Here is a 25,611-nt window from a genome sequence, read left to right as displayed (position 1 = left end):
CGCAGAAACAGGCTGTGCCACAAGGTGCAAGCTCCAGAGACAGGATGGGAGTAAGGCAAAGCAAGGGCATGGAGTAGGACTGGAGTAGGAACCAACTTAAAGGCAGAGTCCTTTCCAGGAACCCATGGTTTCCAGAGCATAGGAGAACATGACTGGCTGTGAGAGGCAGAGTTTCTGGCTCTTGGACCCCAGACCAGGCTGTCTAGGCAGTGGAGGAAACAGAAGCACTTACCGGGGGAAGATGGCCGTCATCAAGGCTGAGGCATAGCCAGGCTTGCAAGCTCCCTCTGAAAAGTTTGCGTACTTGGTGGCTAACTCAGCAGGCCTATGGGAAGAGAAGGAAAGTTACAGCTTGCCAGGTACTGAGCACTGAGTGGGTTATTAATTTGTAAGGAGCTGTAGGTGTTTGACTCTTGAGTGAAGCTTCATTCCTACAATCAGCACTTCAGGCATTTTTCCACATTAAGGCTTTAAGGGTAAAAACAAAATAAATCCCCAAACCCTAAAGGAATAGATAAATAAGTCAGGCCCCTGGATAGTATCTGTAAAAGGAACTTACCTGGATTCTCACAGATTTCTTTTTAAGAGACAGGGTTTCACTGTGTTGCCTAGGCAGGTCTTGAACTCCTGAGTTCAAGCGATCCTCTCGCCTCGGCCTCCCAAAGTGTTGGGATTACAGGCATGGAGCCACCATGCCCAGCTCATACTCACAGATTCTTTGCAGGAAGCCTGATACCAAGGAAATGAGGAGCTCTATCAAGGCTCCAATACCCGGGGGAGTGGTGCTTGGAGTTCACAGGAGAGAGATACTCAGGCTTTGATGGTCAGAGCCCCTGCCTTTCCACCTTCCTTGTATGTTCCTACATGGCCAGCCTCATCTGCTTTTATTCTCTCCATTCATGCTATGATCCACCCAGTAGGAACCATTCCCCAATAGTGGGAACTGTCCCGAACAGTGGCCGAATACAGACATGATAAATGTATGTAATTGGGGTTATTGATGTAACCATTAGACTTTTAGTTGAGGATGCTTTCCTAGTCTCTCTGCCTGGAATGTTATTCCTTGTCCTTCTTCATCTGGCTAATAACTACTGGTCCTTCATGATTAAGCTTAAATATCAGCTTCACTGGGAGTGATTCTCTGACCCTCGGATTGGGCTAAGTGCCTCCTCTGTGCTTGTACAGTCACTCCCCCTGCCCCTCACATCATATACTTACCCCCAGCACTTGCTATTCTGTATTGTAATTTTTGGTAGTATGTCTCCCTTGACACACTGTAAAATCCTAAGGTCAGAGTCTGATTTAACCCTGCCTACCCTCTCCAGTGCCTTGCATAAATGGGCACAGAGAAGACCCCTATAACTTTCTTAAGGAACAAAATGACCCTGAAAGTCTCACTGCAGACAACGCAATCTCAGGAACCCACAAGGCCGAGACTGCTGCATATTTTTCAGAGGACTTGTGTTCTAATCCTGGCTTGTTGCTGTGTGACCACAATCATGCCACCTCACATCTTTGGGTTTCAATGTCCTTATGCATTCAATTTGGGTCTGGAGTCACTGTCCTGCCACCAAAATCTCTGCACCATTCAGTCTAGAGAAGATCACAACCAAAGAACAGGATATAGTCAGTGAATGGGTTCTGTGGGCTGGAGGCCCTGCATGCTGGGGCACCTGAGTGAGCCCTGGCTGACTGCCAGTTCTGAGTCCCCACCTCCTCCACCCCCACCCTTGGGCCTGCTGCCAACACTCTGGTGCCCAGCTGCTCTACTGTGATGGGGCTCTGTGGGAAGCCTACCCTCCAGGATGCCTTCTGCAGGGTCTGGGCGGGTGGGTGTGGAGTGGTGGTACAAGAAATGATGATGCCACTGCCTACTGTCATGTCTGATTCACCATAGACCCCTCGGGCCTAGCCCAGAGCCTTACACAGAGTAACTGCTCATTGAACATAGACAAACTCATCTGATCAACGCACAATTTCTTTTAGAAATCTACATTTTCAAGCATCCCCCACCAAGGAAATTCAAAGCCTGAAATGCAACCTGAAGGCTGAGTGACAAGCCAAGGAGCTGGGACTTTATTTGGTAGGCAAAAGAAAGCCAGAATTTTAACAAGAGCAAAACAATCTTTTCTTATGTAAACAACTGTATTTTTGAAATGAAATATAAACCTCGGTGCAATTACAGAACTGATTACAAGCTTTTTGACTAGGCACAGTGACGAAAACGTTCTAGATGTTTTCAATTAGCTCTCTCAACAACTCTCTGAGTTGGTGCTATGAATTAATTTGCACACAAGGCCTAGAAAGATGAAGAGACTAATCCAAGATCATACAAGTGGTAGACACTGGATTAGAACCCAAGGTCTCTAACACCAGTGCAGGAACTCTTAACAGGGCACTGCCACCAACACGGTCACAGAGGAAGGCACAGGACAGCACAGGAGTGGTCAACACAGTTGGAGACAGGGTGGAGAAGACAGTCCAGAAGGTCTCACAGAGCTCTGGTCCGCGGCAGTAAGGCATTTTGAGTCTCTTCATGTCCTGTCTCCCAATCTCCCACCATGTGCTTGCCTGCCTCGTGCTGTGAGTTCCTGTGGTCTTTCTGAATTCTAGAAGGTTTCATAAACAGCAGAAAGATGGACAGCAGGTGCCCTTCTTAACACAGTGCAGTGCAGAAATAAACGCACAACGGACAAACCTTTGGCCACCTTTTTTCTCTCTAATTTACCCCCTCAACTTTTGACAAGGTGCTTAAAGAAGGGCTGTGGGACAGTCCAGCGGGCACAGGATCATGTCATCTACAATGGAGAGGGAGCTGGAGCCCAGCAGGCAAGGCAGGAGATACTGCTGCCTCCACGGCAGTGCAAGGCAGTTCAACATCAAGGATGATGGGCTCCAAATGAACCCCTCATTTAGAAAGCGACAGTAACTCCTAAAACATACAACTCTGGGTACAGTGGGTCATGTCAAGTTATTACCAAATTAAAATGCCTTAGAAATGGCCTCCTGACTATCCCAGTGAGAGAAGAATAGGGGGAGTGTTGGGGATTCTGAGTCATCCAGCAGGCTGGGACCTCTAGGGCAGTTAGCGGTCAAAACCACCAAGATTAACTGTCGCCAACTCCCTGGGGCCAGAATAGTTAGTCTCTCTAAGGCACTCACACTCCAAATGCCAGCAGGCCCCCACAGATGTCTGATCAAATCACTCAGCCCTTGTTCTTCTCCTACTCTGCAGCTGGCCTTTCATTTTGGGAGATTTAGCATTAAACCCAGTAAGAGCACCCATTGTCCTGCAAATGTGACTACCAAGCCCCTGGGGTGAAGAGTGTCACCACTGCACTCACAAGAGGAAATCCAGATGGACAGGCTGGAGTCCCAAAGAAGGAACCAGACGCTTCCACTCTCCTGCTTCACTCAGGAGGAGCGAGTTTAAGGAATCAGGCCAAGCAATGGGTCATAAATGGGAAAAGCATCAGATCTGGAATCAGAAACTTTCACAGAGGACACTGACAAGCAAGTGATGGAAAATCTGATTTTCAGCTTCCCCATGTGCAGTGGAAACCACGTAATTCCAACAATCGCATGAGGATGTGGTGAGGGAGCACATTTGGAGGGGATGCCTATCCTCTGGGGTGCCACACACACGCTGTGTGAGACGCGTGGCTGCCATGAGCGCCTGGCTTGGGTTCAGATCCAATCACAGGGAGAGTCACCACATGATATCCAGTGGGAGGGTGCCCTGACTGGCGTGTGTCTGAAGGATCAGCATTTGGGAGGCGAGGAGTAGCACTGCAGGAGGCTGAAAGAGCAGGAGAGTGTGATGCTGCGGTGAACGAAGTATCACAGGAAGGACGCAGAGACCAACTGCATCACACACTGTGCAGGTCCAGTAAGGTGTGGCCACAGGACTAACTGCTGGATTTGGCAACAGGGAGGTCACCACCGACCTCAACAATAGCCATTCCACTGGAATGTGGAGGTGAAACTCGTTTCACTGGGTTTAAGAAAAAACAGGAGGAGAGAAACTGAAGTCATGAAACAGACTATTTTTAGGAGTTCTGTTACAAAGGAACAAAGAAATGGGGCAATAGCTGGAGCGGGGAAGCAGGGTAAATTGTTTTTTGAGGTTAGGAAATATTTTCCTAAGTTTAGAAGCTGGTTAGAATAAAAGAAAAACTCACGATGCAGTAGAGATAGGACAGTTGTAGGGAGAATGTTTCTTTTTGTTGTCTGTCTGTTTTCTGAGATGGAGTCTCACTCTGTCGCCCAGGCTGGAGTGCGGTGGCGCAATCTCGGCTCACTGCAACCTCCACCTCCCAGGTTCAAGGGATTCTCCTGGCTCAGCCTCCTGAGTAGCTGGGGTTACAGGCGCCCGCCACCACGCCCGACTAATTTTTGTATTTTTTGTAGACAAGGTTTCACCATGTTGGCCAGGTTGGGGGAGAATGTCTTTGAGAAGGCAGGGGGGGAAAGGATCTAGCACAAAAATGGAAGGGCTAGCCTTAGCTCTACTCCCTTAGCCTGCCTTGGCCAGAGACGCCTATTCTCTAAGCACCACTTCCCTTGCGAACTTTCCATGATGCTTCCCTTCCCAGGTAGAATAAACTGATCCCCCTGTGGACCTGAGCTACCTGGGGCAGACCTTCATCTTCGCTTGCTCACTTATTCCCCTACTCTCCTACTGCCTTCCCCTTTCTGCCTCTCATTTCTCCTGCAACAAATATTTAGAGACAATGAAGACACTCTGCTTGGATTTTTATCCTGGCTCTCTTAATAGCTGTGTGATTTGGGGCATGTCTTTTAAATTGTTTTGTGCCCTTAATTTCCACAACTTTAAAACTGGGATTACACTAGTACTTATTTTATAAAATTTTTTGTAACAGTTACGCTGAGAAGGAAGGGCTGGCACTGAGTATGGTGCCTGGCCCCTTGTTGGTGTTCAGTACATGCTAACTAACTGGCCTGGGATTAAGGATACAATGATGACTAGGACATAGTTAAGGCCTAGCATTATACTTCATTACACTGAAGAGTAATTGTCTATTTAAATATCTTTCATAGAATATGATCATTTAGCATAGCATGTATGGCACAGAGTATACAAGTACCCAATAAAATGCTGGACTGAAATCAGTTGGTTACCTTGCCTTGGAAGGTTAATCAACAGGAAGTGTAAGGGGGAAGTAGGGTGATGGCCAGAGAAACTGGGAAAGGGTCATTGATGGTTATTCCTGAGGACTCTACAGATCAGTGATGGACATCATGTAACCAACAGTCTAGTTTCTAGAATCACTGCAGAGAGGACTGGACTCAGATCAGCCCCTACCATGCCCGCTCCCTCAATTCATGTGCTAATTTAGTTTAAAGCACTTGTTATGAGAAAAGAAGACCATGTATGCAGTACTTAGCACACTGCCTAACAACCCAGCAGCTTAATCAAAGCCAGTGTGACCATGCTAGGGGGACATGCATGAGCGTGCAGATGAGCCTCTTCGCACAGAGCTCGCTCCATCCACAGAGGAGGGAATTCTTCAATTCCATCTTCTACCTTCCTCATGAGGATGCCTTTCTCCAAGTACTTGAGAGTTGTTTCTGGGATAATGATATGATGAGGGAAATGGCAGAAGCAGCTGTGCCTAGCTTGAGTAATCCTATTCTGTCATTAAATATTTTCACTTTAATTTTTTTTTTTTTTTTGAAATAACCTTTACTGCCATAGATCCTCTCAAGCCCCAAGATGGAAATGCTTCTCCTTAAGGACAACTTCTATCTCCTCTGATTGCTGCCTGTCTGACCCGTTACTCCAGGTCTGCTGGGTCTTCTTGCATTGTCACCAGTTTCCTTCATCTACCCACATATGGGCTGTGCCAATCCATTCTACCCTAGACATCACTGACTCTTTGCTCTTTGTGACCTCCAATGTAGACTCGGGTTTCTCTACAGCTTTTGCCCCATGTACAGCCATCTATGATAAATGCTGAAGCACTGTCAAATGTCTTCTATCACTTTAAGAAAAAAGGGACTGCTTGATCTGAGTCATCTGAAACTTGTGGTATTTCTCAGCTCCGGAGGCCCTGCCTTTCTGCTCTTGCTGCTAGGCACTGCAATACCTTTTCATCAAACCAGGCCACATTTCTATTTGATCAGTGATTCTCAAGCTGACATTACTCCAGGTTACATTTGTCTTCAGGGCCTTGTAATTTACTTCATCTTAGCTGGAGGGATGCTCCCCACTAAGTTCTCCAAGTGCTTCAACAGACAATTCTCACGGAAGCACTCCACCAGAGATCTGCCGTGACTCTCCAATTCAATTTTGCTTCCACACTTCATTTCCTTAAAAATAAAAACACATCCTCTTTCTGGGTGGTAGTGAAAAACACAAGGGAAGTAACATTCACTGAGCACAAACCAGGTACCAGACAGGGGATCTAATGATCTAATTTAGCTTTACAATAATCCTCTAAAAAGTAGTACCTCCCTTAGACCCAGGCATGTGGGGCTGAAGGAGTCCAGGAGAAGCCATGGTTGGAAGATGCACTGTTCTGTTTACACTATAAAATGTCAAATGATACATTTAACATGACCAGAAAACATTACCATTCACATTTTCCCTGCACTCTTTGACACTGGTATGTGTGGTCATCACCAACAAAGCAGTCCCATCTTTGAGAGAGTCACTGGAAGACAGTACTCCCAGGCCTCAGGAAGGATAGTGCAGCCTCATGAAATGATGTATCCAGCATGAACTGAACTATACTGGAGAACTGAAGGGAGAAGATCACCGTTTCCACAAAACAGTTTCCAAAAAGCCATGGCATTGAGTACTAATAATACAGATACTTGTTTTTTGTGGCAGGAGATAGGAAACTTTCCAGCAATGATATATTTGACAATAGAAAACACAAAGAGATGGTTCCTGAACCTGAGTAGAAAAAGGTGGTGGTGTCTGGGTACCCAAAAGAATTTTCATATGCACTGATTGGATAACAAACAAATACATAAGCATCTCTTCTCTACCCATTGTTCTAAATCCTTAGTAAGTCATTATACCATACATGGACCTATCAACTGGCTTATGCAGGCAGAGGCCTTGCAAAACATATTTGGCCAGGGCCCTGTCCACCTTTGGAGCAGTCCTACTCTAAGGCAAGTATTATTTTCATTTTTGACAAGAGAAAACTGACTCCAAAATTCTATCCTGTTCTTACCAAAGCCCCAACTTTCTTTGATGTAAAGCATAATCAGTTTAAGGTAAGAAAACTGGAGTTTAAGTCACTTACTAGGTATGCAACCTCAGGTAAGACACAACCGGTTTCCCTAACTCTTAAAATAGCTATAGTAATGTACATTTTATAGGGCTGATGGAAAAAAAATTAGCTGGGCGTGGTGGTAGGCACCTGTAGTCCTAGCTACTTGGGAGGCTGAGGCAGGAGAATGATGTGAACCTGGGAGGCGGAGCTTGCAGTGAGCTGAGGTCACGCCACTGCACTCCAGCCTGGGCGACAGAGCGAGACTCCATCTCAAAAAAAAAAAAAGATTACCTTTGGGTATAAGTACAACCACTGTTATATAAAACATATGGAGGAGACAGACAATTAAAGTGGTCTTGGGAATTAGGGCGGGTATCTTGAGGAGGTACTGTCAAGAAAAGAGAGAAAGTAGAAGGGCATTCTCAGCCAAGGATACAACATGTGCAAGGGTCCAAAGCAGAAAGAGAGCCTGGCACACATCAGAAACTGCAAATACGTTAGTATTGACAGAACAAAGCCTGTGAGACCACAGCATGGTCTTGCTGCTAGGACGAGGAGTCTTGACTTGCTGATGGAGGCAATGGGGCGCCACTGAAGGATTTTTATGCAGATGAATGACATGCACTAGTCCAAGAGAGAAATGAGGAGACCTGGTTGAAGGGGCAACAATGGATACAGGCAGGAAGAATATTCGTAAGTTATATTTGGGAAGCAAAATAATAGAGTGGAGGAATGTAACCAACAATTATTCAGCAGTATCAGGGGTTTTGTTTTTGTTTTAATTTACTTTTATTTACATCACTGTTAATCCTTAAACAGTCCTATACGATAGGAATTATTCTTCCCATTTTATGAACAAAGAAATAAAAAAATGCAACTAGGAAGTGGTAGAAGGAAGATTTGAATATAGACCGTTCTGATTTCAAAGTCCTTGGATGTTGGTTATAGCTGTTTTATGAAATATACTTTTTATATTTCCTGATTTAAAAGCCCTTAGTGGTGTTTTTTTTGTTGTTGTTTGTTTGTTTGTTTTTTAAACAGACATTTCTTTTTAGTGCTGAATAGTAGTCCATTGTCTAGATGTGCCACAGTTTGAGGACATCTTGATGCTTCCAGTTACTGGCAATTATGAATAAAGCTGCTATAAATATTCATGTATAGTTTTTGTGTAGATATAAGTTTTCAGTTCCACTGGGTAAACACTTAGGAGGGTGACTGCTAGAACATATGGTCATATTATGCTTCACTTCGTAAGCTGCAGTCAAACTGTGCTCCAAAGTGGCCAAACCATTATGCATTTCCACCAGCAGTTAATGAGAGTTCCTACTGCTCCACATCCTTGTCAGCATTTGAGACTGTCAGGTTTTTGTTTTGTTTTGTTTTGAGTCATTCTAATAGGTGTGATAGTATTTCACTGTTGTTTTAATTTGCATTTCCTTAATGACATATAACGCAAGCATCTTTTCATATGCTTATTTTCCATCTGCGTATCTTTTTTGACCATCTGGAAAGGGTGTCTTTTTGGTTCTTTTGCCCATTTTTTTAATTGGGTTGGTTGTTTTCTTAATGTTGAGTTTTAAGAGTTCTCTGTATATTCTGAATACAAGTCCTTAATCAGGTATGCATTTGCAATTTTTTCCCCAGTTTGTGGCTTGTTTTTTCATTCACTTAACGGTGAACTTCACAGAGTACAAGTTTTAGAGTTTAATAAAATCAACTTATTGATTTTTCTTTCCTGAATTGTGCTTTTGGTTTTGTATCTAAAAACTCATTACCAAACCCAAAGTCACATAAATTTTCTATGTTACCTTCCAGAAGTTTATTATAGTTTCAGGTTTTACATTTAGTCTATTTAGGTTCCATTTTGAGTTAATTTTTGTGAAAGGTACAAGGTGAATGATTAATTTGTACATACAGATATCTAATTATTCCAGTATCATTTGTTTAAAAAATTATCCTTTTTTCCATTGAATTGCCTTTGCTCCTTTGTCTGAGATCAACAGACTATATTTGTGTGGGTAAATTTATGCGATCTCTATCCTATTCTATTGATCTATTTGTCCATTCTTTTGCCAATACCATGCTATCTTGATTGTATCCTGATAGCTTTATTGTAGGTCTGGAGTCAGGTACTGTCAATCCTCCAACTTTCTTCTTCATCGTCAGTAGATTCTGGGTCTTCTGCCTTTCCACATAAACTTTAACATAAGTTTGTTGATATTCATAAAATTACTTGCTGCAATTTTGATTCTGATTACATCGAATGTATAGATCAAGTAGAGAACTGACATCTTAATAATATTGAGGCTGGGCACAGTGGCTCACACCTGTAATCCTGGCACTTTGGGAGGCCAAAGCAGGAGGACTGCTTGACACTGGAGTTTGACACCAGCCCCAACAACATAGCAAGACCCTCACTCTACAAAATAAAAATAAATAAATAATAAATAAATTAGCTGGGTGTGGTAGCACATGCCTGTAGTCCCAGCTACTTGAGAGGCTGAGGTAGGAGGACCACTTGAGCCTGGGAGGTCAAGGCAGCAGTGAGCCGTGGTTGCACCGCTACACTCCAGTCTGGGCAACCCTGTTTCCAAAAAACCCCAAAACCCAATACTGAGTCCTTCTATCAAAATGTGGAATATCCATTTATCTAGATTTATGTGATGTCTTTCATTAGAGTTTTGTAGTTTTCTTCATTCATATATGAATCTGTGCACAAACACATTCACACATATTTCATCAGATTTATCCCTAAGTATTTCCTTTTTTTTGGCACTAATGTAAACAACACCGTGTTTTAAATTTTAAATTCCAACTGCTTCTTGCTGGTATATAGAAAAGCAAATGCCTTTTGTATGTTAACCTCACAGCCTGAAAACTTGCCTTAATTGCTCATTAGTTCCAGAATGTTTTTGCCAATCTTTGGGATTTTCTACATAGACAATCATGTCATCTGTGAACAGTGTCAGTTTTATTTCTTCCTTCCCAATCTGTATGCCTTTTATTTCCTTTTCTTGTCTTACTGTGTTAGTGAAGACTTTAGTATAATGTTGAACAGGAGTGGTGCGGGGGGACATCCTTGGTTTTTTCTCAATCTTAGGGGAAAAGAATCCAGTTTCTCATCACTAAGCAAGATGTTAGCTATAGGTTTTTTGATCAAATTGAAGAAGTTCCCCTCTACTCATAGTCTGCTGATAACTTTAAAAAAAATCATGAATAGGTATTGGATTGTATCAAATGGTTTTTTTACATCTATGGATATACGATTTTTCTTCTTTAGCCTGTTGATGTCACGGAATATGCATTAATTAATTTTTGAAAGCTGAACCAGCCTTGCATACCTGGGATAAATCCCACTTGGCTGCAACATGTAATTCTTTTTATACATTGCTGAATTCAATTTGCTAATAATTTTGTTGAGGATTTCTGGAGCATGTTCATCAGAGATATTGGTCTGTAGTTTTCCTTTCTCACAATATCTTTATTTGGGTAATAGGGTAATGTCTAGGCTAATGTTGGACGCATAGAATGAGTTAGAAAGCGTTCTTACTGCTTTGATTTTCTGGAAGACATTGTAGAGAACTGGTACCATTTGGTATCATTTTTTCCCTTAAATTTTGATAGAATCCACCAGTAAAACCATCTGAGACTCTTGTTTCTGTTTTGGAAAGTTATTAATTAGTGATTTAATTTCTTTAGTAGGTATAAATTTATTCAGATTGTCTATTTCTCCCTGTGTCAGTTTTGGTGGTTTCTGTCTTTTAAGGAATCAGTCCATTTCAACTAAGTTACCAGATTTGTGAGTACAGAGTTGTTCACAATGTTCTTTTATTATCCTTTTTCTTTTGTTTTGAGACAGGGTCTCAATCTGTTGCCCAGGCTGGAGTGCAGTGGTGTGATCACAGCTCACTGCAGCCTTGACCTCTCAGGCTCAAGTGATACTCCCATCTCAACCTACTAAGTAGCTGGGATTACAGGCACAACCGGCTAATTTTGTTTTTTTGAAGAGACGAGGTCTCCCTACGTTGCCCAAGCTGGTCTTAAGTTCCTGGGCTCAAGCGATCCTCCTGCCTCAGCCTTCCAAAGTGCTGGGACTATAGGGTGAACCACCTCACCCAGCCCATTATTTTTTTAATATCTATGGATTAGTAGTGATGATCCTATGTTCACTTCTCATATTAGTAATTTATATCTTCTCTTTCTCTCTTTTTGGCTAGAGGTTTATCAATTTTATAGATATTTGCAAAGAACTAGCTTTTGTTTTGTTGATTTTCTCTGTTGATTTCTACTCTGTACTTCTACTATAGCCTCCTAAGTACCCTCTCCCTTTCCATTCTTGCCCGCTCTAATCAAATTACCTTCTTGCAGCCAAAGACATCTTCCTAAGGGTCAAAACTGATTATGTCACTACTCATCTGCTTAAAACTCTTCAAGGCATCTTTTGCCCTTGAGATGAAGCCCAAATTTCTCCTTGTTATCTCTAAAGCCCCACATAATTTGGTCTCTGCCCATTCCTCCAGACTTCTCAAGTTCCACCCTCAGGTCTCCTGGAGTTTGGCAGCATAGAAAAGACAAATATTACATCTTTACACATATATTTATTTCAATTATAGATAAGGACAAGATAAATTAGTCAATATAATGTATAGGAAGTTCTTCAATTGGCTGAGATTTTAAAAGACCATTAAGAAAAACTAGAGAAAAAATTGGTAACCAAAAACTAATATAAGATGGATTTCTGAAAATAGTGTCTAGAGATCTATAGCCCATAATGAAAGTTTGAAAAAATTACAGAAACATCCAAACATTTATTTTCATTGTAAGGGTGTAATAAAAACAATATTTTCAATCAAAAGAAAAGAAAGTAGCTGCAACTGCACTACCCTAACATAACTATTATGATATTCTGCAGTAGTTGTTATATTATATTCCGATATGATTATAGTGACAAGCCTGAGGTCACTTCATGGTTCTTGACGCTGGCACATTAGAATCGTCTGAGAGAATGTTCAAACATAAAGGTACCTGAGCCCCAATTCCTGATCAACTAAATAAGAATCTCTGGGTAGCGAGGTCTTAGTTATGAATCATCACACATAGACATACTCCTTTGTACAGACAGATTTATTCTTGGTATCAATTATCTAGGGAAGTGGAGACTTCCTCAGACAGGAAACAGAATCTTTTATTAAAGCAGTGGTTCTCAATTTGGCTGCATATTAGACTCACCTGGGCAGCTTTAAAAATCCTAATGCAAAGGCTGTGTCCTCGCTCAATGACTTCAAAATCTCTAGAGGATGGGATGCAGGCATCAGTAATTTTTTAGGCTCTCTAGGTGATTCCAATCTGCAGTCAAGGTCAAAAACCACTGTGCAGAGAGAGTCCTCGGTAAGCTGCAAAGTGGGAATTTGGCTCTTTCGGTCTTGATCACATAGCTCAAGATGTCTAGGAGAAAGTCTTTGAATAGTGGGCTGTGAAAAAGGCTAGATGTCATGAAGCAAGGAAGCTAGCCAAATCCTGCAATGCCGTGCTCTCCTGTTGTGAAGTAAGTATGGCCCTGGCTTGTGCTAGCTATAGAAGAGACAGAATCATTTTGGAAACCAGACTACTCCTTTGGATTTCTTGTCCTCTCAAGGTGAATTTCTCTGTTGTCCTCTTTTAATCTTTAGTGAAATATTTTTAGCTTTGCTTAGAGGAGCCAAAAGAAAGTGTCCCCCCACCATACACACCCCCCTTTCCTCTTTTTTTTTTTTTTTTTAAGGCATTAAACAGAAGCTGGCCCTCTGAAGTCAGCATGATGGTGGCAGAAGTTCTTCAAGTGACAGTCTCTCCAGGAGATGGGGAAAGTCAGGGTTAGATAAAGGAAGGGGCCACCTGACAGTCCTCACCACTGCACCCCCCTCCCTAAAAATCTTCTAATAACAATACTTGAAAGATCTGGATTTTGTTATTAAAGGTGGCTCTATTCTCTCTTACTCATACCCTCTTCCTTCTGTCCTTGATTGACTGAACAAATATTTATTGGTATTTACTATGCACATAAACACTGTACTAGGCATTGTGAATATATCTGTGAGCAGAACATTCCTACTTCTTGCCCTTACAAAGCTTCTGGTATATAGTTAAAACGTAGGATCAAACTGACTGTGAATTTGGAAAAACAGAAAGCTATGTTGAATAGTGAGAAAAGTAAAAAAGTTTGGAGGCAGGCAGAGAAGGGTTCAAATACTGGCTTGATCACATTTAGTTCTGTGAACACAAGTAAATTACTTATTCCTTCTTAGTCATTTTCACATTTGTTAAAATGCATTTAAATACCATCTACTTCATAGAGTTGTCCACCATTTATCCACGCAACAAATATTTATTAATTGATCAACAAGTAATACAGTAGACACTGGTTTTGCTGCTAGAAAATGTAGGGAACAAAATAGAGAAACTATTTTTTTCTATTTCTATTTTTCATCTACTCTAGTAGATGGAGACAGACAATAAACAAGTAAAAACATATGCAGCATCTGAGAGTGATAGACACCCTGGAGAAAATGACATAGTAAAGGGGAACAGGGAATGCCAATAGGGGATGGGGCTATGATTTTAAATGGGATGGGTAAGGGAGATTTTATTAAGAAGGTAACATTTGAACTACGTTCTAAAAAGGTAAGGGAGTGCACAATCTCTGCAGGTATCTGGGGAAGAGTGTTCCAGACAAGGGAATGATCAAATGCCAAGAGTCTTGAGGCGGGAACAGGCCTGGAGTATCCAAATCACAGCAAGGAGCCCAGGATAAAACAATAAATCAGGAGACCAACAAGAAACCAAGGTGTAGACCATGTAGGGCCCTGGTGAGCACTGTAAAGGTTCTGGCTGTCATTCTACAAGAAATGGGGAGCCATTGGGGAGTTCTGATCACAGGAGTAATAAGACCTGTCTTGTATTTTAATAGGATCACTTTGGCTTCAGTGTGGAAACAGACCACAGAGAAGCAAGCATAAAATCTGGAAGACTAGTTAGGAGTGCAAAAGTTCAGTGGGAGGTGGTGGTTTGGACAGAGTGATGATATAGAGGTAGTGAGAAGTGATTGGATCTGAGGGTATTTAAGGTAAAGCTAATAGGGTTTACTGATTATCAGATTTGAGTGTCAAAGAAATGATGCTACAGCATTTGATGTGAGCAATGGAAGGATGTAGTTAGCTGCCATTTCCTGGGGTAGAAAAGGCTGGAGTTTGGTTCTGGACATGTTAAGTGTGAGATGCCTAATACACATCCAAATGAAGGAGGCAATTGGGTAAATGAGTCTGGAGTGTGGGGAAAGAGAACTGGGCTTGATATAAATGTAGGCGTCATCAGCATATAGATTACATTTAAAGCCATGATACTGGATGAGATTAAGCAAATGTTGCGGGAAAAGGTAACATAGAAAGTACCTAGTGCACCACTGGGCATACAGTAGGTGCTCAATAAATGCTTTCCCCTTGAAGCCCTAGAGAACTTGACAGGCTGTTTTAGAAGCGTAAAACTCACCTCAGGCTATATTTAGACTGCTCCATGTTTATCCACTATTACAAATGACCTGGTTTTCACAAGGCTCTGGGGATTAAGAGTTGTTTGCTTTCATTTTTATATTTTTGTGTCTTCACATGGAATTCCTTATGAAATTAGACTGAGCATTAAAGTCCCCATGCTCTTGCCCACATGACAACTGTAAAACACCACACTGTGGCAGCAGACAGAGCTTTCCCAGAGCACAGAGCACTTGCCCACACCCAGCAGAAACAGATGAAACTTCCATTTAATTAAATCTGCTCCCAGAAGGCCCACATCGGCTCAGGAAACTCACACCTGGACACCGGCATCTGGCTCCTTCAAGAAATCCAGATGGCTCATCTCTCTCCTGGACTAACGGGCACATTCCTGGCTCATTGTGTTATATTCCTTATAATGGAGACTGAGATTTCCTTAGGGTTCTTTCTGGAATGCTCTGCCTATCTTCCTTTGACTCTTTGCTCAAATGCTACCTTCTCAATGAGTTTTACTTTGACTGTCCCATTGAAACCTGCAATCTCTTCAACAGCATTCCCTTGTCTTGCTCTATTTTCTTTCACAGCACTTACCACCTTCCAAAATTCTAAAAACTTTATTTATAACATTTTTGTTTATTGATTGTCTTGTTCACTGGTATATCCCCAGAGCACAGAATATTGCCTGATACATATTAATTGCTCAACAAATCTGTTGATTGAATGAGAGAGTATCCACTTTGTTGTTGAGGCAAGAGCCTTTACCCCTGAGCCTTTTCCCAGGGCCCTCAACTTTGAGCCAGACAACAGTAGACTCCTTTCAGAGAGCAGATGTGCCCCCTCAGAGGTATCATTAAATCAGGTTGTGGCTGCCTGCACGTAGCAGCCTGAGTGCCCAACCCCTGGGGAAGACGGGGTCAATTCTCAGGCAACCGCAAGGCTAGTAATGTCACCAGCTCACCAGTCTCACATTCTAGTTATTCCTGTTTCTCTCCAAACCATATTCTCCTCAGTTTTCTTTCCCTCAAGTCACTGCTCTCTGCTTCTTCTTGGTCCAATTTCCTACTTCTCCCCCGGCACAGCCGACACTCTAACTTTCAATTATGTGGCATAAAACTGTGTTCCTTTATATCCTCAAACTCTTCAGCGAATGTTCCTTCCATTTTTGCTTTCATAGAAACCTGGGTCTCTTGGGAAAACACCATTTTTACAGCCCTCTGCAAAGGAGGCTGCTCTTTCATCTATACTCCATGGACCCTGGGATCCACGGTTATCCTCTTTGGAGTCCATTAATGCTTCCAAACCACCAATATGTCATGCTTATTATAAAAAAAGAAACAACCAAAAACTTGTCTGTTGCTCATGCTATCCAGCAATACTACCCTTTACCTTCCCTTCCTGTTCTCAATTGCTTCCTCCCCATTCACTAAGACTTCAGCTTACAGGATAGCCTTTCCAATCAAGCTTATAAGGCTATACCTGTGGCTTAGAAGTTTCCATTTATTCCAATTAGAAAACACATAGCCAGTGCTCAAGAAATATCTGCTAAATGAAAGAGTGAAGAAATGAAATCTGGGGTATGGAGCAGGAGGCAAGCTTAAGTCCAGGTCTCATTTTTCGGCTATATCCCTGCCAGTTTACCAGATACTGATAAGGGCTAACTCTCATCCTTGGTATTACTATTGTCAATGCTTTAACTGAGACTTAGTAGTTAAATAACTCACTCCAGATTAGAGTTAGTAAGATGTGGAACTGGGCCTCAAAACTCCATGTCTGACTCCACAGCTCACATTTTTAACCACCAAAAAGTTCTACCTTCTTGAACAACAGTTCTTGTAGTAAAAAGACAAGGTTTTGCACATCAGTATTCTGAATGTTCACAGCACTAACAAGTGATTTTGTCATGTAGATACAAGCAGAAGGGAATTCTCAAAGAAAATATAAGCCACTCTATTCCAGGAAGACATAATTAAACAAATACAGTGAAGACAAAAAAAAATCTAAAATGTTTATTTCCAGGCTTTTGGAATATCACTAGATATAAGGTATTTTAAGAGTATTTCTCCCATTCTGTAGGCTGTCTGTGTACTCTCTTGATAGTTTCTTTTGCTGTGCAGAAGCTCTTTAATTTGATTAGGTCTTACTTGTCAATTTTTGTTCTTGTTGCAGTTGCTTTCGGGGACTTAGCCATAAATTCTTTGCCAAAGCCAACGATGAGAAGGGTATGTCCTAGGTTTTCTGCTAGGATTTTTATAGTGTGAGGTCTTACATTTAAATCTTTAATCTATCTTAATTTTTACATATGGTGAAATGTAGGGATTCAGTTTCATTCTTCTGCATATAGTTAGCCAGTTATCCCAACACCATTTATTGAATAGGGAGTCCATTCCCTATTGCTTATTTTTGTAGACTTCGTTAAAGATCAGATGGTTGTAGCTGTGTGGCTTTATTTCTGGGTTCTCTATTCTGTTCCATTGGTCTATGTGTCTGTTTCTGCAGCAATATCAAGTTTAGTTCCTATATCCTTATAGTAGAGTTTAAAGTCTAGCAATGTGATACCTCCAGCTCTGTTCTTTTTGCTTAGGATTGCTTTGGCTATTCTGGCTTTTTGGTTACATATACATTTTAGAATGGTTTTCTCTACTTCTATGAAAAATGATGTTGATAGATGCAGCTGTAAGTCATTATCCTAAACAAATTAACAGAAAAGAAAATGAAATATCACATGTTCTCACTTACAAATGGGAGCTAAATACTGAATACACACGGACATAAAAATAAGAACAGACACTAGGGACTACTAGAGGGGGGAGTGGGCTGAAAAACTACCTGTTGAATACTATGTTCACTACCTGAGTAATGGGACCATCCATACTCCAAACCTCAGCATCACACAATAAACCCATGTAACCAAGCCTGCACATTTACCCCCGAATCCATTTTTTTTAAAAGGAGTTTTTCTATGCAATAGGGTTCCAAGAATAGAAAACATCTGGAGTGAGGAGACAATTCTCAAGATAGAGATGTGCTGCATTCTCAATTAAGGGTGAGCCAACCACACTTGTGGGCCAAAGCCAACCTTTCACCTGTTTTTTACATGGCCTGTAAGTTAAGAATGTCTTTTACATTTTTAATAGATGGGGAAAAAAATCAAAAAGCATATTTTTGACACATAAAAGTTACATAAAATTGCCAGGCATGGTGGCTCACGCCTGTAATCCCAACACTTTGGGAGGCCAAGGCGGGCGGATCACCTGAGGCCAGGAGCTCAAGACAAGCCTGACCAACATGGAAAAACCCCATCTCTACTAAATATACAAAATTAGCCGGGCGTGATGGCGCATGCCTGTAATCCCAGCTACTCCAGAGGCTGAGGCAGGAGAATCACTTGAACCAGGGAGGTGGAGGTTGCAGTGAGCCGAGATTGCGCCACCGCACTCCAGCCTGGGCAACAAGAATGAAACTCTATCTCAAAAATATACATATATAATGAAAACTTCAGGGTCCATAAATAAAGTTTTATTGAAATATAGCCATACTCATTAATCTATGTACTATCTATGGATGCTTTCAAGTTAAAACAGCAAAGCTGAGTAATTGTGACAGAAAAAATAAGGCCCCAAATTTTAAAATATTTCCCATTTGGCCCTTTGCCAAAAGAGTTTGCCAATCCCTTTTATAAATAATTTCTTCTGTCTTACCTTCCAGTTCACTAACTCTGTCTTCAGTTGTATCTAATCAGCTGCTAACCCCTTTTACTGAGTTTTTAATTTTGGTCATTGTATTTTTTAACTCTAGAAGTTCATTGTTTTTTCAAATCTGGTATTTTGCTTTTCATAGTTCCCTATTCTATGCATATAGTTCAGTACTGTCTCTTATTTCTTTAAATACAGTATATTTAATTGCTTTATAAATAATGTGTGGTAATTCCAATTTCAGAAATCTTTGTGGATACTCCTCTGTTGCCAGTTGTTTTACATGTTTCTCATAAAACCATGAGAACAAGCTTCAATAGAAGCTTGTTTCCTTGTGTGTTCAGTTATTTTTTACCGTAAGCTGTTCATTTCCTTGAAAAGTTATTTATGAGGAATGCATATGTCTTCCTCTACGGAAAGTCTGCATTTATTTCTGCCAGGTGCTTGGAGGCACTGCCAGTCTGGAATACCTTAAACTGAATTCATGGCTTGAGGTTCCCTAGATCACCTGAGTGATGAGAACTCTGGCAACAAATACCAAGTATTTTTGTTCCAGTGCCATGACCTACTCAGTGCTTTGGTAATTGTTCTTGCAGCCTGCTTTGGGGGTGCAGGTTTATTAATAGTTCTAGTTTATCCTTATGCTGGGTCCTTTGGGGTTCTAGTTAATATAAAAGTAATTAAAAGATGAAAAATATGGAAGATAAGTTAATATAATGAGAAGGTCTAAAATTTAACCAGAATTTCAGAAGAGGAGTAGAGAGAGAGTGGGGCAGAGGGAATATTTAAAGAGATAATGGCTGAAATTTTCCCAAAACATATGAAATTCTTATACCCAAGAATCTAAATGAGGCCAGATACTGTGGCTTACACCTGTAATCCTAACACTTCAGGAAGTTAAGGCAAGAGGATCACTTGAGCCCAGGAGTACAAGACCAGCCTGGGCAACATAGCAAGAGCCTGTCTGTACCAAAAAAGGGAAGACGACGACGACGAAGATGAAGAAGAACAAGGAGAAGAAGGAGAAGGAGAAGAAGGAGAAGGAGAAGGAGAAGAAGGAGAAGGAGGAAGAGGAGGAGGAGGAGGAGAAGGGGGGGAGGAGAAGAGGGGGAGAAGAAGAGTGGGGAGAAGACAAGGGAGGAGAAGAGGGGGGAGGAGAAGAGGGGGAAGGAGAAAAGGGGGAAGGAGAAGAGGAGGAAGAAGAGGAAGAAGAAGAAGAGGAGGAGGAAGAAGAGGAAGAAGCAACAGCAGCTAAAAGAATCCCAATCAAGATAAATAAAAAGAAAGTCTTACATTGGCATACTTATTCATACTTTATAGAACACTTTCTTTTATTCTTCATAAAGCCATAGGAAGTGAGTGCTATTATCTACATTTTTCATAAAGGAAAACTGGGGTTCAGAAAGCTAAAATATAATAATTATCTAAGGTCATGTAATACTATGCAGCAGAGACAGAATTCAAATCCAGTTCCAACTAAAGTTCAGATCCTTTCCTATACTTCAGAAATAGAATATAACACAACTAGAGAGGGACTTGGTAAGGGGTGATCTCAACTTTGCTGAGTAACTGCCCCCACCAAAAACAGAATCCTTAACTTGGAAACTTCTCTCTGGAAGTAGGTGGAAACCTTTCTCAGGTATCTGTGAGACAGGAGAGACAGCACTGGACTTCTGAAGACAGCACTGGACTAGAAAAAGCTTTGCAGCTAGAGGCAGGAAAGTAGCTTGTACCTTAGATTGTGAGTTATATCAAATGAGGCCAAGCCAATTTACTGTGCTAATGACCAAGTTAACTCACATAGTTCAAAGAACTGGCCTGATACGCAACAGAAAGCTACACAACAGCCTACTCTGCAGGACCCAACTGTCAGGAGAGCAGGGTAGGAATGTCCTCCTCATCCTCCTCCTTTCACTGCTGAAGACAGTTTAAATACTGTAGTATGTCCTAGAGAATATGCCTTTTGTTCATCAGTGTGATTCAACTTGGGAATTACTCTTATCTCTTCCGTTCTGGTGGCATTTCACTTGCTTATGGCTTATACTTGATTTGTTTTTTTCCAGAGTACTAAATTAAGAATTTTCTAAGAGTGAAGCCTATGGCTTTCTACCACAATCAAATACCCCATTCCCTAGATGTTAACATGCGGCTGACATCTCTCTACTAGCCTGGTATACAGAACACACACATTTTCCTTCATAGTTGCCTCCATAATGTGTAAAAGTTGGGAGATTTACAATGCCTGAACTCACAGTATGAGGCATCAGAGCCAAGAAGCCAAATGCCAGACGATTCAGTAGGAAAACCAACCAGCCCCTGATTTGATGTCTTGTATGCAGGTGTGGCCATCATTATTAGACACAACTGCAGAAAAGGCCCTTATGCAACACGGAAAAGGAAAGAGAAACAATTCTGATCCTTCATGATGTCTGCCTGGTAAAGGGCAGGGGACAGAGGTGCACAAAGATGACTAACAATAGAAAGGAATCACAGTAGGTAGTAAGGTGGTTCTGCAAGGATTTATTGAGCATCAGCTATGTGAGCAGGCTTGCAGGGGCATGAACACACGGAGTGGAGAGAGCTGTAACTCAAGGCATGCTTGTCAAATAGGAAAGTACACAGTCATCCTACCATCATCCATCCATCCACCCATCCTTTCATCCATCCATCCATCCATCCATCCAAGTGTTCAGTGTTTAATGGGTACCTGACAAACATACGCCAATACTGTCTAGGTGCTAGAGAGACCAAGAAGACCAGTAGGGAAGGATCCTGGAAGGATTAGATACTCAGTATTTGACAGTCCTCTATGAATTAATCATTTCAATTAAATTCTTACAAAAACCCTGTGGAATAAGTTTATTGTCATCATCTTATAGACGAAACTGAGGCTCAGAGTGGTTAAGTAGCTTGCCCCAAATCACAAAGAGAATAAACGTCAATCTGGGATTTGAACCAAGTTATCTACTAGGCCTAGCTCTGAGCCTGTGCCCTTAAAAAATTAGTAATTATTATGCAATTACAGTATAGTGTGATAATTGTAACAGAAGTAGAAAATTCAAAGGAAGCACAGAGGAAGAGACAATTTTGTGTGGGGAGGAAGTAGTTTTTTTTAGTTTTCCAAGTGAGCTAGCAAGGAAAGAGAATTTCAGGCACAGGTAACAAGCATACACAAAGGTAGAGGGAAAAGGAGGGTTCACCTGTGGCAAGAGTGGCAGGAGTTGAAGCTGGAGAGTAAGATAGGGAGTGATCACAGAAAGCTGTGCATGTCAGGTGCCAGAGCATCTCTGAGAGGTCCCTACCTCCTGCTGTGACTCAACTGTCCTCTACCCTGTAGGAGAAGCCTTTCCGGGAGCCTCCTAGTCCTTCCAACTCCTGGCAGTGGCCTCCTCCTATAATAAGTTGCCTGTGCCAGCCAAATCAAAGGCCTTATGTTTGCACCCATCATCCCACCCTCTGTGGCCACTGCAGACCATAACATGCCCCAAGATTCTGCTGACAGCCTGAGGACAGAGGCCCCAGGGAGTCCCCTAGTCACCAGAAGAGTGATGAGAGCTGACTCTTCAAAGTGAGACCCAGCTCTCACAGACCTCTCTACCACAGAGCCAATGTATCTTCTCATTCTACTCACAGTTTAGAGTCCAGATTCAGGAGGAAGCCCAACCGATCATACTCTGAAAAAGAAAAGCAGAAAATGTCATTTAAGTCAAGTCACTGATGATACTAGCATATTGCATCCCCCAGACCTAGACCATGGGGACAGACAACCCTTGGAAAAGAACACAATTCAACTGCTTCAAAGAATACAACTAAATACATAAACCACAAAACACCAGCTGAACACCTGTTTTGTGAAGGACCAAGTTCAATGCCAGGTATTTCCTATGCATTCTAGGGCAGCCAGTCCTATGTTGGTATACAACTGCCTTCCTTCCTGTATAAATGTGGTAACTGGAACTGAAATTTAGTAAACCATGAAACTGGAACCTGGAAAATTACGAGGCTCAGATGCAATATCTGCTTCCTCTGAGCTCTAAACACAGCATTTGCTGAATCAGTCACCTTAGCCATGGGGTGAGGATGTGGCAGTCAACAGGTCCCCAAATTCATGCCAATTCTCTTCATGGTCATCATAAAGAACCAATACATCAGATTACATAAAGAATAGCAAGTTTACAATAAAATTTAAAGACAAATTGATGTTTCTAACAAGTGATTAATCAGTATTTTAATTTATTTAAGTTCTTTACATCTTGCCTCATTCTAAAATGAGGTTGAAGCAGTTCTATAAAATTGTATGGAGTACAAGATTTTAAAAAGGATAAACCTGGGGGCCAAAGTGGACATAAACTTAGGGAAATGCAGGTGGGGTAAGGAAAATAGTAAAAGTGAATATCCTAGGGCCGTGTGTGCTTGCTGGAGGAAGATTACAGATCTGTCCTCAAGATTTTCCATAGCTAAAACTAAGTGCAAAGCACTGATTTCATGGTTCAGCAGTATCTAGAAAATAAACCAGGAGAATCACAGCTATTCTTGATACTAAGACTTGAGGAAAATTTCCTGTGTCCTCAAAAACATTTGTATAAGGAAAATGATAGGAAGTGTCATGGGATTATTTCTTATGGCTCTGCTCCATAGTTGCAGTATGTGTGTGTGTGCGTGTGTGTGTGTGTGTGTGTGTGTGTGTCTAGCCAAAATAAGGTGGCCTATGAATGCAGTTCTTAGCTGGCCTGGCTCAGTCTGAGGGTAAAACAGAATACCAAAATACTGGATGGAAAAGGCCAGGCAGCAAAGCTTTCGAGGAACTCAGGCTTTAATAAGCAGTGAACAGCAAAAAGAGGGAAGTCACACACGCTGACAAGTACCTCCCAGGAGTCGTTCTGCAAGGCCAATTAAGGCCAGACTCATTGCTTTCAAAATCATCTGAGCTGCGGAGAGAGAATAAATCCTCTTCTTAAAATTGAAGCTACCAACTAGGACACACAACTCAACACAAGGCTTACCTCCCAAGAGAATGACCTTGAGCAAGTGAAAGCCTTTCCTCAAAATAATTCTGGTTTTGCTCTAACGCAGGCAAATGGATGAAAGACTTGCCTTAACATATCAAGAACTTACAAACATTGGTAAGAAAAACAAAAAAAGACTTAAATATAAAATAAAACTAAAAATACAATTTGCAGAGAGTTAGTGTCAAAGTTAAGCGCTCTCTCAATAATCCTATCTTACCATTCCATAAAAAGGAAGGCTTATCAACTTGCCAAATACCCGTTACTTTTTCCCTGTGTGGTGACAACCCTGGGGGAAGTCTCGTGCTGTTGCTCCTCAGACCTGAGCTAAGACTCCCTTAGACAATGAATCCATACTTAGGCGGATTCCTTCAAGAGAGGCCAGAGAATGTTTCCCTCATTGTTGCAAATTCAAATGTCAGGGGCCAAGCAAGAGCATAACACAAATGAGGGAAGTGGGAGAATGTAATACTCTTATACAGCAGCTCACACTACTTATTTTAGTTGCATTAAAAAACAAATCCTGTTGGAATGTCTTTTTTTTTTCAATTCACTGTTTTTCCTCCTATATATTTTCTGTATAGTAAAAATAATTATATCTGTGGTTTATTATTTGCCAATGGCATCTTAGTTTTGTTTTGTTTTACACACACACGCACACACACACTGCATATTACAATTCTAAGAACTCTGCATTTCTAAAGCAAGTTTGTCCCTTCATGTCTCTCCTGGTCTATCTATTGTTTTCTCTCTTTCATTAACAGATATGAGGGCAGGACACAGTGGCTCACACCTGTAATCCCAGCACTTTGGGAGACCAAGCTGGGAGGGTTGTTTTGAGTTCAGGAGTTTGAGATAAGCCTGGGTAGCATAGTGAGCCCTCATCTATTCAAACAAATTTTTTAAAATTAGCTGAGCATGCTGGTGCACACCTGTAGTACCAGCAACTCCAGAGGCTGAGGTAGGAGGATGGCGTGAGCCTGGGAGATCGAGGCTGCAGTGAACTGTGATCACGCCACTGCACCCTAGCCTGGGCAACACGGTGAAGGATCACTGTACCCCCACAGCCCTCAGAAAAAGAGACGGGAGTACCAGAATAATTTAAGGAAAGGTAATTGTGAGCCCACTGATGATAAATGGCAGCTCACCCGTGGCTCTAGCGTCAAAGCCCAGAGGGAACTGAGTCCATCTGGAGAGTGTGTGCCCTACTGAAGGGTGGCTCCCACTAGTTCCTGCTAACTATGCCAGGCAGCAACTCAGGCCCTGCATTACCACATCTTTTGATTTTTTTCAAGGCAGGAATCTGGATTTTTAAGGTAAAATTTCTAAGTTTATAAACATTGGCAAATGGATTCAAGAAAAATGTAAAGATTATGTGGACTGACAACTCATGAGGGCTGTGGCTGCCCACAGTAGATGCTCAATAAATATCTGTTGACTATTATCAGGATTATTTGGTCACAACAGTCACAAGTCCAAATCAAATTAGGGTAACAGGATGCTCGAAATAAAATTTTAGCCAGGCCTATAAGGTGATACATTTCAGACACCACAGTGAAGTGCTAGACTAAGATGCAGATTTTCAAAGGAAATCTCTTAATACATATCACGTAATTCTAAAGGCCTTCCCTACATCAAATATAAATAGCAATCAGTTGCTAGAGATGACGGGAGAGAGGATTTGAAAAACGTCTTTGTGGGGAGCTGTGTTATGAACAGGGCAGGCGGGGTACTTGTCTCTCACTCCAGCCTCTGAAGGACGCCTAACATGGCCTTAAGGTTTAGAGAACACAGTGGGTAGCCTGGGGCCCACCTCCTACCCAACAAGTCTAGAGGACACAAAGGGCAATGGGTGGGCTGCTGCAGGAGAGCACTGCATGGGGATTGGCCTGCATTCCTAGAATCTGTGGTAAAAACTAATGCATGAAGGAGTTGGTGTGGGCTCATTTCAGGTCCTTTCCAGAAGATCTGCCTGGAGGGTTGACCGGCCCTCGGCCAACAGAAGCAGCCAGTAGATGCTGGGATTCCCAGGAGCTACAGAAGTGAGGAGCAAGGCGGAGACATGGGCATTACCCACACCGGGGTAACCACGGGAAGAGGCCCCTAAGATGGAAAGGGGTCATCAGAATACTCACAAAAG

The 25,611-nt window shown here is 41.9% G+C and overlaps 1 protein-coding gene across 1 annotated transcript in view; it reads right to left on the bottom strand.

Moving 5' to 3' along the window:
• ST3GAL3 (ST3 beta-galactoside alpha-2,3-sialyltransferase 3) overlaps positions 1-25,611 on the bottom strand; it is a 234,131-nt gene that overhangs the window by 97,739 nt on the left and 110,781 nt on the right. The window contains 2 exon segments of the mRNA XM_025384323.1: positions 233-325; positions 22,097-22,139. Coding sequence (XP_025240108.1) covers positions 233-325; positions 22,097-22,139 — 136 coding nt within the window.

Source organism: Theropithecus gelada, chromosome 1 (genome assembly GCF_003255815.1).
Source record: "Theropithecus gelada isolate Dixy chromosome 1, Tgel_1.0, whole genome shotgun sequence".
Lineage (NCBI taxonomy): Eukaryota > Metazoa > Chordata > Mammalia > Primates > Cercopithecidae > Theropithecus > Theropithecus gelada.
The sequence above is the reverse complement of the archived record's forward strand: the minus strand, read 5'-3'. Positions and strand labels throughout refer to the sequence as shown.